Source organism: Alexandromys fortis, unplaced genomic scaffold (assembly GCF_014885135.2).
Source record: "Alexandromys fortis isolate MF-2015 unplaced genomic scaffold, M_Fortis_MF-2015_v1.1 scaffold_9, whole genome shotgun sequence".
Taxonomy (NCBI): Eukaryota; Metazoa; Chordata; class Mammalia; order Rodentia; family Cricetidae; genus Alexandromys; species Alexandromys fortis.
In genome coordinates this window covers 877,600-891,394 of record NW_026067892.1, presented here as the reverse complement: position 1 = coordinate 891,394, position 13,795 = coordinate 877,600, and the positions used below count along the sequence as shown (strand labels likewise).

Genomic DNA, 13,795 nt, shown 5'->3' with positions numbered 1-13,795 from the left:
ATTTCAAAGAGAAAGAGACAAGCCAGGCCACACAGCCAGATTGGAGGAGCTGGGACAGGAGCTGGAGAATGTTGTCCCATCAGCCCCGTGACACCCTCATCTGTTAACTCATGCTTGGGGCGACCCCATGGTTGATGGAGCCCAGCCTGTGCCAGTCACCTCCCCATCTCCACCTTGACGATTACAAATCCTCCCGCACATTGTTTAAGCGTACATAGACACTGACTGAAGACTACGTAGGCCCACTTCCCTCGTGGAGAGCTGGGAAGGACCGAAGGCTGCAGGAGTGGGCACCCAGAGGGGCGCAGGAGTGGGCACCCAGAGGGACACAGGAGTGGGCACCCAGAGGGGTACTGTAGGGCTTCATCTTTGGGCTCAGGAAGGCTATGATGGGTGCTTGGAGTAAGCCCTGGCTACTCTGTGGGTGGTTCAGTCAGGAGTAGGGGGAGACAGGAGGGGACTGTTGTGGCTTTAGCTTGGAGTATCTGCCTATTTGTGGCTCAGCAGCTCCTGCGCTCCCCCCCCCCAACTGCCTACTCTTTGAGGAGGTAGCCTGAGGCCCATCTTGGAGAATTTAGGAGGAGAGGGGCCCTGCCACATGCCTGTCTCTCCCCGCATCCCAGAAACCCACAGGCTGCCCTGAACCTCAGACCCAGCATGTCTTCCATTCGGTGTCTGGGGCCTGATACTGCCCGTGGGACCACCATGATCAGCCCACTGATCAGCCAGGGGGACCACCATGATCAGCCCACTGATCAGCGAGGCCCACCAGGCCCCAGCTGGTGTCTTCGCCAGGCTGGGGATTGGCAAGGTGTTGTCATGAATGTGGCTGCTGCTGCTGGCCGGGTCAATTCTGTGTGACGAAGATGAACCCCCATGCTTGCACGGCCCGCCTCGGGGACTTTGTCTGTCCGCTCTGATTTCTCTGATGCTCTGGCCTGCAGCAGGGTGTTGACACCTCTCAGGTTGGTGAGTCCCTAGGGCCAGATGTCGTCAGGCCCTGGTGTGTGTGCGTGCACGCGTGTGTGGGCTGTCACTTTCTCTGGTTCTCTCTGCTGGCCTTTGATGAGTGTGCCTTGACAGCATTGAGAGGGAGATGTCACTTGCTGGGCTGTCCTGCTCTGAGTCTGCTGCCTTCTGTCTTCTGCAGGAAGCCGTGTGCGTGCTGCGAGGAACATGTTGTTTCTCTGTGTAATGGTCCTAACTGTCTTGGAACTCACTCTGTAGACCAGGCTGGCCTCGAACTCACAGAGATCTGCCTGCGTCTGCCTCCCGAGTGCTGGGATTAAAGGAGTGTGCCACCACCGCCTGGTGATGTTTTGGGGTTTAAAGAATCCCCTTTGGTGGCTTTGGCTTTGCAGCTCACCTCTGGGTGGCTCAGAGCCCAAGTGCTATGGCAGAAGGCTGAGCTCAGATCCACTGCCTTGAACCTGAGCCTTCCACTTCCACTTTGGTCCAACAGGATTATGTATAGCGCGTGCACCCACCCCTTCCCTCCCCAGAAGCACTGTGAGGCTCCACTTAGAGTCTGTCTGAGCTCTAGACCTGCTGTTGGGGTGGTGTGGCCCTGAACTTGTAAAGGTACTTCTCTGAGCCTTAGCTTCTTCGCTGATGTGAAGGTGCGGGGGCGGGGACCTCTGGACTCCCTCGGTTGAGTTCTTCCTGTCCCTTAGCTTTCCAGTCTTACCTCACTGGAGGCCAGGTACTGCGGTGACCCTTGGCCCCAAAGCCCAGGTCGCGGGTGCTCCTGCAGCCAGGAGTTCCTTTAGCACCTCCTAGTGTCTTATCAATCATGTCTTTGAATCTCAAAGTCTCTAAGTTTATCTTCTCCCCCAAATCCTCTTGTGTCTTCCAGGCACCTATAGAATCAGGAGGGGGCTTCTCTAATTGCTTCTGGTTGTTCAGCAGCAGCTGACAATGGCCCAGATCAGTCAGATCAGTGGCTTTCTCCTGTCTGCTAACCTATCTCCCCCGGCCACTCCCTCCTGTGGCCTTCCATGCCACCGCCAAGCTTTTGGAGTAGCTGCTATGAGCCATTGCCTTGTCCCACGGGTTGGAGGAACCACGGACAGTTTCCTTGCCTGAGTCCCCTGGGGCCCTGCCCCTGGCATTGTGCAGCATGCCAGCAGCATTGTCCCGCCCCTGCCCTATGCACACTTGTGTGACCCTAGTCACACCTCTCCAGGATTGTTCAGATCTTCTTGTCTGGGACCAGCACGGGGCCGTTTCTGTCTGCCTCGTTGTTCTGTGCCCTTCAGAGCACTTGAGGCTGAACAGACTCTGCTGCCTTAGGCAGCTCCTCAGACAGTCTGCCTGTTCTAGACTTGAGACTCCATCCACGGTAGAGCCAGACTGGCATTTGGGGAGAGTCATGAGGGGGAACAGGATGAGGGGAAAGAAGAGGAACCTGGAGCCTCTTGGGCCACCAGAGGGGGAGTGTGCCTGGAGCCACTGAGGGCTGTGAGCAGAGATGTGAGGGTGAGCAAGGGTGATGGACTTGTCACACACACACACACACACACACACACACACACACACACACCACATACCACACACACACACTGCATACCACACACACACTGCATACCACACTCCCCACACACCACATACAACACACATACACATACACCACATACCATACACACACACACCACATATCACACACACACACAACATACCATACACACACACCCCACACCACATACCACACACACCACATACCACACACACACACACTGCATACCACACACACTGCATTACCACACCCACACCCACCACATACCACACACATACACATACACCACATACCATACACACACACCACATACCACATACACACACACACAACATACCATACACACACACTCCACACACACATACACGTACACCACATACCATATACACATACACACATACACCACATACCATATACACACCCACACCCCACATACCACACACACACCACACCCCATTTTTTTAAGTGATGAGGGTTTAAACCATGGGTTCAGGTGGAGAGAAGGAAGGTGGGTTGTGTTCTAGTCACTGACTGTGGTCTTGGGTTCCCATGGACAGAGGTGGTTGAGCCCAGCCCAGGTTTCAGCACCATGGAGAGTGGCGGCGAGGCCAGGCTGGGCATTCCCGGGCAGCTCAGCTCAGCCGCCTTGGCTCCAGCCGGTAGCAAGCTGCCTGCTCCTGGCCAGCCTGCAGACACCGAGCCAGCCGGGTGTCTGCGAGACACAGCCCTTCCCCTCTGCTTTGTTACCAATTTCCTCCTACCCAAACACATTTATTCCTGGACACTGCTGTGACTAGGCAGGTCTGGCCGCAGCGAGGATGAGATGAAAGTGCTGGTCTCCAGCAATCAGTGCGCATGGCTGAAGGGGCTGTGGTTGCAGGCTGGGGAGCCTGGGATGGGAGAGAGCTTCCTTTGGGAGACCCAGGACTGGGCCTGGCTCAGAGGGTGTCCTGGAGGAGCAGGCCAGATGGAGCAGGCTACTAGGTAGGAAGTGTGCCCAGGCCTGCCTGGTGGCTTTCCCATGTGGTTGGGCCACTGGTCCTTTTGAGCTTTTGCTTTCTCTGAAGAGGTAATTCTCGTTTTTACTGGTTGCTGGAAAAATGATATTAAAAAAAAAAATAGGCAGACCAGTCTCCATGGGGCCCAGTGAGGACTGGAGGGTGTGGGCCTGCCTCTGTGTGCCCACCCAGGGTGAGCACTTGGTCTCCTGGATCCTCCTCTTCCTGGGTCTCCTCCCTCCTTGACTCATGTGTGCTACATCTGGCTCTATTTTACCATAGACAGAACGACCATGCGGGTACTCTAGGCAAATTCTATGCAAATTTTTAACGAGCCAGAAGGAAGCTAAGAGGCCATGGGACCCAGGGAAGCCTTGGGTGTAGGAAGCAGCGGACAAGGTGACAAGAAGGGGATGGAAAGGGAGGATGGGGGGGCAGGAGGAGCAAGGAGGGCCCTGAGGCCCTTGCCACCCCTTGCCAGGAGAACTTCCTCCTGGCCCAGGGATGTGGGGGGAGGGGCAGGATGACTTACTAGTCACCTAAAAGAAGTGAAATAGAGGAAGGAGCCAGGGAGGGGGAAGGGGCGGGGAGGAGGGAGCACCTAAGTCAGAGACAGAGTGGGCAGAGGCAGCCATGCAGGCTCTGGATCACAGGTGGGCTCAGTTTCCTGTCCACATACCCAGGATGTGAGCTGATTGGGAGGGGCCGGTGGGACAGCACAGGGCAATGCTAACCGTGTAAGGGGGGCTGTGTGGTCAGGGAGGGCTGATGGGGTGGGTAGGAGGGAGAGAGAGAGAGGAAGGGGGCCCCCTCCCCGAAGACAGTGAATGGATAGGGAACACAGGAAGCATGGGGGGGGAGGGCTAGTGATGGGGGCGGGTCTTCTGGACCACTGTCCAGCTACAACCCAGTTGCTCCTTCTTCAGTATCAACATGCGCTTCGGAATGACAGGGTTGTAGTGGCAGGGCCCCTGGCTGGGGAACAGCAGGAGGGAGCTGGGGTGCCCTGTCAGCCCCCTGGAGGACACTCTAGAGTGGATTTAGGGAGGGGTGAACACAAATTTAGGGACTGGAGAGTAGGAGGGGGAGCTGGCTGTTCTGCGAGAGTAGGGCCCACAGGGGAGGGGGCACCGTAGCTGGGGCTGGAGTGGTCGGCTGCCTGGGTCTGCCTGGGTGTTAGCGGGTGCCTGAGGCAGCCTGGGGACACCAGATGTGCACTCCTGGCCCACGCTGTTCAGCCTGGGACAAGCTGAAGTCCTTCTGCAGACTCAGGTGTAGATCAGAAAGGATCTAAAAGGCCGGGTAGTCAGTCCTTTCTTGCTCCTGGTGCTCTTAGAGATGTGAGCGATGATCACAACTTCATCTCTAATATTCAGTGTCTGGGGAGGGTCCCTCGTGCCATAGCTAGTGCCAGTCTGACATGAGGAAAGTCCCACGCCAAACCAGAGGAGCTAGCAGGTTCCACCCACCCGACCCTTCAGGGTGGACATTTAGGCCACCTTTAAGACTGAGGCTTGAAGCCCCTCCCTCCCTGCCTAGCACGTTTTTCCTCCTCTCAGGGCTGGTGGCTAGCTTTGGGGCTGCAAGCCTTCACCCAACAGCTGCAGGTCTGCAATTTTGAGGGGTCAATTCCTGATCTGGTTCATCAGTTCTTACTAACCGGAACCCATGGCAGCTGGGTCTCCAGGTCCCCCCCCCCCATTACACACACACACACACACACACACACACACACACACACACACACGGCCTGACCATTAAGCTGGTCAGGCTGGCTTTTGCTGTCTGTGTCACCCTTATTACCAGCCACCAAGGTCAGCTGGTTCCCTTTCTGGGGCATGGGTCAACAGCTTCATTTTCCACCAGGAAGCTAAAGCTAAATGGGGTGCAGGGTCTGCTCCAGGCCCCTGGTTCTATTGCTCAGCCGCCGCTGCCCTTTAGCCTGGCTTGCAGAGAGGGCAGGGCTGGCTGGGAGGGCCCTGGAGGACTTCCTTACCAGGGATTGCTGTGCCAGGCTCAGGGCTGAGCTGCCGGCAGCGAGACATGCTTGGGCTGCCTGCGTAATTACATCTTAACATTTCATTTTGCTTGTCAGTTTCCACTTCCCGGGGATGTGGACTTCTAAATATTTTATCCCAGTCTGCAATGGCCCACCCCACTCTGGCCAAACCACAGGGCAGGATCGCTGCTTCCAGCTCCTGACCCCCGCTGCTCTCTCCTGCCTGAATGTTGCTCCTATGGGGGTGGAATTGGCCTGGCACCCCAAGTCTCTCTACATGCAGGAATCTCCAACACCAACCCACTGGCTTCCCATCTAGACAGCAAATGGAAATTATTAGTACTAGTGTTATTATTATTATTATTTTTTTTGGAGACAGGGTTTCTCTGTGTAGTCCTGGCTGTCCTGGAACTCACTCTGTAGATCAGGTTGGCCTCAAACTCAGAGATCCGCCTGCCTCTGCCTCCTGAGTGCTGAGATTAAAGTCATGTGCCACCACTGCCTGGGTGTATTGAACTACTATTAATTGAGCTCCCCATCTGATGGGACCTGGAGAGTCAAAGGGAGGATGATACATCTCTTGAGGGTCTCTCATGGAGGAAAGCCAACCTCAGGACAACACAGGGCAGTTTTGCTGTGTTCTTGCGTCAGGCACTGTCCTGTGCCTTTACCTGTGTTTGCTTGCTCAGTCTTTCTTTCCTTATTTCTCTTCTCTCTTTCCTTCCTTCCTTCCTTCCTTCCTTCCTTCCTTCCTTCCTTCCTTCCTTCCTTCTTTCCTTTCTTTCTTTATTTCCTTTCTCCCCCGCCCCCCGAGATAGAGTTTCACTATGCAGACCTGGTTGGCTTTGAATTCAAGGCAATCCTCCTGCCTCAGCCTCCTGATTGCTAGGATTATAGATGTGCGCTACCATACTCTCCTATATGTCCCGTTCTTCACACTTGATGATGGACAAAATCCAGGGATAATTAAATACCTTGTCCAAAGTTACAGAGCTAAGAAGTAGCATTTGGGACTTGAGTCCTGGATCCCAGGCTCAGCCCTCTCTCTGATGCAGACAAGTCACACAGCACAAGGCAGGGGTGACCAGTGCCATTAGAGAGAGAGGAGGGGCAGGACTGGACCACTTCCAAGAGCTGGGAAACTTTTGGGGGGATCAGACCCAGAGGCTTTGTGGGCAAGGTGGACAGGAAGGAGGTAGCGACTGCTTGCCTCAGGACCATAGTGGCCAAGACTTGAGGTAGCAGTGGGTGTATGACTTGAACAAAGTGGTCCTGTTTAAAAAGCTGGGGTGGGGACGGGGCAGGAGAGCCCTTGTGTAACCCTTGTCTGCCTGTTTCTGGATGCAGAGGTGGATGAGAAAGGAGAAGAGGTCTTGTTCTGTGTGTGGTACCCTGGGTGTGGTTGATGGAGACAACCTTGGCCAGACTGAGGGGGCCTTTTAGCTACTGAGCCCCCTCCTCATCCACAGACTGACACTGGTCAGTAGACCGGGGTCTGCACTCAGCAGCTAGGAGTATGTGAGGGTCTTGGGGGAACCCCAGCTCTCTCTGCCGTGGATTTTCTCCATCCATGAACCGTCATTTTGCTGAGGGGGGTTTGGGTGGAAGGATATTAGTGGACAGGGCCTCCACTAATTTTCTGCTTGCACCCTGTCCCCTTGGTCACCTCCTCAGCACCTGCCTCTAGCACTTCCCTTCTCTGGATTTTTTCCGGCTTCATTGTTTCTGAGGTGCTTTGCCTAAATGCATTTATGTTGGATATTAGGACAATCACTCAGTGGATTTCCTCCCTAGAGCCCATCACTATGAATAATGAAGCCCCGACCTTGCTGTAGGCCAGCCAGGGACAGCAGGGCTTTCATGGTGGTCTGTGTATCCTCCCTCACCCTGGGCACTTGGCCTGGTCCAGGCTGGAAATGTGTCACATTCTTACTGCTGGGTGACTTGGCTGTCAGTGGAAGTAGTTGGTGTCTGAGATGGGCCCAGGGCCATCTGCATCCTCTTAGCCCCCACTTTCTCACTGGTTTCTAATGCCTAGGTTCCTTCATGCCTCAGTGTGTATCCCTAACCCCACAGGGACATGGCTCAGTGCCAAGAAAGGGGACAGTGAGGATGAGGGCTTTGCCATAGACCCTGGGGCGCTGTACAGCAGCTCAGATCTGCTCCCAGCTAAGTGCAAAGGCCTAAGCAATGGGACTTTGAGGCCTGTAAGGTGTGTGGGCAGGCTCCAAAGAGCTGCCATAACCCTCAGCTTCCAGCAGACCCTGGAGTGTGTGGGGTCGCGTGGTACCTGGTGTGAGATGGGTGGTCACCGGGCACTCAGTAAGAGGACCTCCCCGTGAGGAATGGGCTGGGCCTGAGAGAGTGAGTCTACATGCATGGTGAGCATGGGAGACGGGGGAAGCTGTGGGAGAGGCGGCTGTGAACCTCGTGAGGGGCCAGGGTGGTCAGACTTATTGTCTGACTGACTAGGGACATGTGCATCTGTGTTGTCTATGTGACAGTGTGTTGCTTGTGTCTGTGTGTTGTGTGTATATAAGAATAGGGCTCCGTGCTTGTGCGTCCATTTGAGGCACAACTGTGTGGCCTTGTGGGCTCAATCCATGTCCTGTGGTGTGCACAGCTGTGGTGTGTGGAGGCTGTGACATACAGCGGTGGCCATGGTGCCTGCACGTGTGCTGCTGTGTGGTTCCTGCATGAGCTTGCATAGCTGCGGATGGCACAAGGTGTGGCCGCTCAGGGTGTGTGGCCCTGTTTTGGCTCTTCTGTGGGATGGGGTGGGAGAGCTGTGTCTCTGTGAGGTCCTGGAGTGTGGGACCATGAGCAGTGTGTTGAGTGTGTGTGTGTGCGTGTGTGTGATGTGTGTGCTGCTCTGTGTGTGTGTGTGTGTGTGTGTGTGTGTGTGTGTGTGTGGTGTGTGCTGCTAATGGCCTCCAGAGAGGACGCTGCCATCACCTTGAACAGCCCTCGTGCTTCTGAGCTGTGGCCCCGCGACTGCCCAGCACCGTGTTTCAGGAATAGCGTATATTGAGCCCAGACCGTGGTCTCCAAAGCTGAGTACCCAGGAACGCTCTGAGGGGCCCTGACCCAGCTGAGTGATGAATTCCATCTCTGCCCAAGCAGCCCTGCCACACTAAACTCTGCTGCACCTCAGGGTAGTGGCTGCAGTGGGCAGCAAGGGACCTTCACCAGCCCCCCAGGGGACGTTTGCCTCCTTCTCTGTTTTACAGGAGGTCAGAGAGGCTTGGTAACCCGTCTGAAAGTTCATGAGCAGCCAGTCCAGCTCACCTTCCTTTGCCCCGCTTGGTTTCCTTGTTGCACGTCAATGCTGAACACAGGGATTGTGTTCTCACCTTGCACAGACCTGAGTCCACTGAGACCCGACGAGTCTTTCCCCAGGTGACCCACTGCCCACCAGGAGCTGGAGTCATATCAGCCAGGAAGAGGATGGCGCCACACGCCCCTCTCTGGCCCAGCTGTCTCATGCTGAGCTGGGACAGCCAAGGGACACCGTCAGCTTGATGTCCTTCTGCCGGTTTGTGTTCCATGTCCCTGTTCCTCCAGTGCAGAAGGCAGGACAGAGAGATGCCCGTGGGCATGTATCTACAAGTGTGTCTAGAGCCCATGGGGGCAGACTGTCCCCTTCACGGACATCAGGCACCACAGTGTGCCCAGAGCCTGTGGAAGACAAGTGGTAGCTCCGAGGGACAATCACTGTAGGCTCTGGGGACATAGACACCCCTGAGGGGGGCATGTGCAGGTGGCATTCCTCCAGATCCTGTCACTCACGCTCACCACTGTCCCTTTGCACCCCTGTCCCTTGTTCCTCTAGCAAACACAGACTTCTCCCTTTCCCCAGTGGACCCCTGGGCACGTGTCCTGGGGAGAAGGAACCCAGTAAGGGAAAGGGGCTGGCGGGTAGTGGAAAATCTCTGGCCAGTTGGTACAGGGTGCTCCTGGCCAGGGGGGCAACCTGCCTAAAGACCCCTTGTAGGGCAGAGGTTTTCAGAGAGACCTGAAGTGAGGTAGCAGCTGCCAACCTGAGCAAGCCACACGGATGTCACGCATGTTGGTGTGTGCACATCTGCTCAGTGTGAACTCACCGGGACAGGTACTCGGGTTAACAGTGCCGAGTACAGAGGGGGTTGGGGCAGGAACAGGTAGGGTGACAACGGAAGCCAGGCCTGACTGAGCCACTGTCTGGCCAGACCCAGGGCGACCCAAGTCCAGCTCTCTCTCCCCTACCCCGAGCTCACCTTGGAGCAGCCTGGGGGGAATACCTTAACTCTACTATCAGAACCCCATCATTTAGGCATGGCCTTGTTCCACGGCAGGACCCTGTCGGCCACCCACCCCTTCAGGGGCCCATTTTCTATCTCTTTTCCTGGGAGCAGGTTTAAGGTTGGGATTGCTGACAGCCTGGCTTAGGAAGGAAGGAGGGGAAGAGAAAGTGGTGTGTGTGTGTTTGTGTGTGTGTGTGTGTGTGTGTGAGAGAGAGAGAGAGAGAGAGAGAGAGAGAGAGAGAGAGAGAGATATTCCCAACTACCTCCTGCCTGCCCTGTTTCCTGCAGGGAGCCTAGCATGGCCTGGATGCCTTCTCCTGCCCTTCCCTGCCCTCCCCTTCCCTCCCCTGCCCTCCCCTGCCCTCCCCTGCTCTCCTCTCTGCAGTCTACCATATTCTGTAGCAATATAGGTTTTTCCACTTGACTTCCTGGGGTTTGTCTTTTCATTATTTTTTTCCCGGTTTTTACATTTAAAAGCATTTTTCAGAAAAGGGAAAAGAGAATGAGAGGAGGATCCTGCAGGACCACTACTGTGAGAAACCGAGGAGGAGCTGAGCAGGCGGGGAGGACCTGAGCAGGTGGGGAGGAGTCTGAGCAGATGGGGAGGAGCCTGAGCAGGTGGGGAGGAGCTGAGCAGGCGGGGAGGACCTGAGCAGGTGGGGAGGAGTCTGAGCAGGCTGGGAGGAGCCTGAGCAGGTGGGGAGGAGATGAGCAGGTGGGGAGGAGTCTTAGCAAGTGTGGGAGGTGGGACCCCCACCTCAGGCATTCAGAACACCAGGCGGTGCTCAGCACAGAATGTGGAGGAGGCTTGCCCCTGCTAATTGTCTCCAGGTAAGGCGAAGTTCCTCTCTGGCCTTAGACACTCTGTTCTCCTAGTGTGTACTGGGGTCTCGTGCCCTATGGGCTGCATGTAATCAGAGATCTCTCCAGTGAGAGGCTGTAGCATCTGCCTCTGGCCAGCACACAGAGGCCCTGGCTTGGCTAGGATGCGGGTCTGCAGCTAGCACACGGTTGGTTCTGGACAGAGATCTGGCAGCCAGGTTCCTGGTAGGAGGTTGAGTAGGACCTGGGGAATGATCTGAGGGTTCTCTAAAGGGGACCCATCAGGGCTTTGTGGGGCACGGGAATCCCAGATTCCTTTAGACCTCTTGGTCCTGTGTCTGCCTAGAGCTAGGGACTGGCTGTTTCTTGTCTGTCTGCCGGCTCCTATTGCTCCATACTGCAGGGTGGACAGTAGCTCTTGATGGAGTTCACAGAGAGCCTGAGCAGTGGAGTGGGGAGGGAGACAGTGCTGGGACTGTGGTGTCACGCCACAGAGGAGTGACTTCATGCGGCCTCTCTTAGGTCACAATCAACTTGTGTGGGATGCTCCTTAAATACCACATCCTCCAAGGCCACACACAACACTCAGTTTCCTGTGACTAACATCCCCTTCAATGAGCCATCCCCTCTTCCTCCTCCTTTTCGACAAGATGAGGCATGCAGGCTAGGCCAGCATGCGCTGACCCAGGAGTGTATCTTAACCTAACACTTTCTCCCTGTAGGAGATAAACTCCCGCTTCCCACTTCCTCCTTGAGCCAGGTGGCCCATCCCACTGCCTGGACTAGCCTCTTCCTCTTGTCCATCTGTCTCCCCAGATGGGGGAGAAGACACGTCGCCATTGGCCCATTTTCTAACTGGAGAGAGACCATATGGCAGGTTGGCAGGAGCTGAGTACTGCCATCGTTAGAACGCCGCCAGCCAGCGAGGGCAGCTGGCCGTTCCCGGGCTCTTTTTGTGGCCCACGGCTGGAAGGGGCGGAGGCCCAGATCAGGACCCTGGGCCTGGTTCCCTTGACCATGTTTGAGACTTGCTGTGTGTCTAAGAGTGATCAAAGGACTACCCGGTCCTCTCTGTGTGTGTGTGTGCATACACATGTGTGCCCTGGCTGAAACAGCCACCCTCCGTGAGTGCCTTTGCCACTGTGTATGTCTCCCCAGCTGGCAAGCCACCTCCTGCCCTCTCACACGCTGCTCTGTGTCCTCTTGTGACGTAGCCTCCCGGAGCTGCCACCCCCGGGGCCTCCAGTGTGACTAGCACCTGGGGGCGTGGCATCTGTTCAGACAGACCAGGTGGAAGCCCAGGGGACATAGGACAGCAGCTATGGAACTGGCCACAATTTAAGAGATAGGATGCTCCCAGCTCCACCAGGGGCCTCGAGGGTCTTGTCTAGAGCCCCTAGCTCCTGGCAGGGTAGGGCTGGGCCAGGCAGACTATCTGGGCTCCAGTTTCCTCACCTGCCCCAGGCAGTGGTGACCACAGGTGGCCTCGGTTGCTCTCCACAGGGGGCGTGCAGGTGGGCCACTAATATCCGAATGGCATGGCCTTCTGCCTGCACCCACCTGACAGGCCTCTCCAAGAGCCTCTGGGAACTGACTTCAAAGTGCTCCCTGGTGTCCGCTGGCCACAAAGCTGGGTGTATCCTGGAACACTGTGTTCTCCCTGGCCCACCCCAGCAGTCGCACATGCAGCCCTGCCCCAGGACCTGTGGGGTACAGGGTCTCTGGGACAGGAATAGGAAGTGTGCAGACATGGGTGCTGGGACACCAGTGACCAGGGTGGCTATTCTCAGACTCAAGCCTTCAAAGAACCTTCTCAGGTGATACTGATAAAAATAGCTGATGCTTCCAGGTCCTTGCTGGGCAAGAGACAGCGGGTTTGCTCACGCTGACTCACAGGTTCCACAAGAAGCCAGTGAACTAGGTCGCCTTCTAATCTCCACTTTATAAATGTGATCTTTGAGACGCAGAGAGGCTGAGTGACTGCCTTGAGGTGACCCAGCATTAACTGGTAAAAACAAGATTGCACATAGGCGGTATGGCTCTTGCTAGCCTCCACCAGGAACACGGAGGCTCAGCGTACTTACGTGTTCCACCCAGGGTCTGCATTCACACTGTGGTTGGTGTTTGTGACCATGATGTGGGTCTCTGGGAGTCAAAAGAGGGACCCCAGTCAAGTTTCCTGGGCTGTGATGGAGAAGTGGGGATCTCAGACTTGGTCGCTTAGGCTGATGGGTAGGGCCTCTCCACAGGAGGCGTGTGCATTGCCCAGTCGGTGAAGATTCCTCGCGAACCCAAGACCGGGGAGTTTGACAAGATCATCAAACGCCTCCTGGAAACATCCAATGCCAGGGCCATCATCATCTTTGCTAACGAGGATGACATCAGGTAGGGTGGCCACGGCAGATGGAAGCCCAGGCATGTCCCTCCAGGAATATGGAAGGGGCACGGGGTGAATCAGAACGGTTGGACCCCCAGGCTAGAACCCTTCCCCTCTCTGTTTCCCACATCCATCCTGCCAGCCAAGTGTCCAGCGGGACACTTAGGGGAGAGGCTGCCGCTTCGTAGACTTAAGACATGCTCCATCGTCCTAATTCACCTGCTGGAGGATGTGACCTCAGTCAAGTTCCCTGATCTCTTGCTCTCACTGTGGTATGCGGGCTCCTTCCTAGACCCCAGAATTGGTGACTCTAAGCACAAGGACTGTGGAGACCCTGCCAGTCCCTCCGTGTATCCTCCACGCCTGCACAGGGGTCAGAGGTCACCAGCCCAAGGGCCCTCTACCGACTGTCCCTGCAGACCCTTCCCAGCTTCCCTCCTTTCCTCTCGCCTCTCACTTGACCCCCGCTTCTAGAAACCCCTGTCAGGTCCCTGGGGTTCACCTTTGAGAGAGACCCCTGCTTATGAACAGAACTGGGGGAGAAGGTAGGCCTGATGATTTCACAGAGGAAAGTGAGCCCCAGGCTCAGTGACCCTCTCCTGGAGCCTCCTAATGCTGGCCCTACTTCCCCCTTCCAACTCATCCCTATACTCTGCCCGGAGCCCTGATTTGCAGCAACACAGAAGACCTTGGGACAATGCAGGAATGGGGGAGAAAGGACCCACTCAGACAGGGCTTCCAGGCAGATATGGTCTCACGTGGAACCCTCCGGGACAGAGGCAGGCACTATGAACCTCTTCA

At 56.0% G+C, this 13,795-nt stretch overlaps 1 protein-coding gene across 1 annotated transcript in view; it reads left to right on the top strand.

The window, feature by feature from the left end:
- The window catches only part of Grm4 (glutamate metabotropic receptor 4), a 71,223-nt gene that overhangs the window by 30,061 nt on the left and 27,367 nt on the right, over positions 1-13,795 (top strand). The window contains exon 3 of the mRNA XM_050141495.1: positions 12,867-13,002. Coding sequence (XP_049997452.1) covers positions 12,867-13,002 — 136 coding nt within the window. The remainder of the gene's footprint in view (positions 1-12,866; positions 13,003-13,795) is intronic.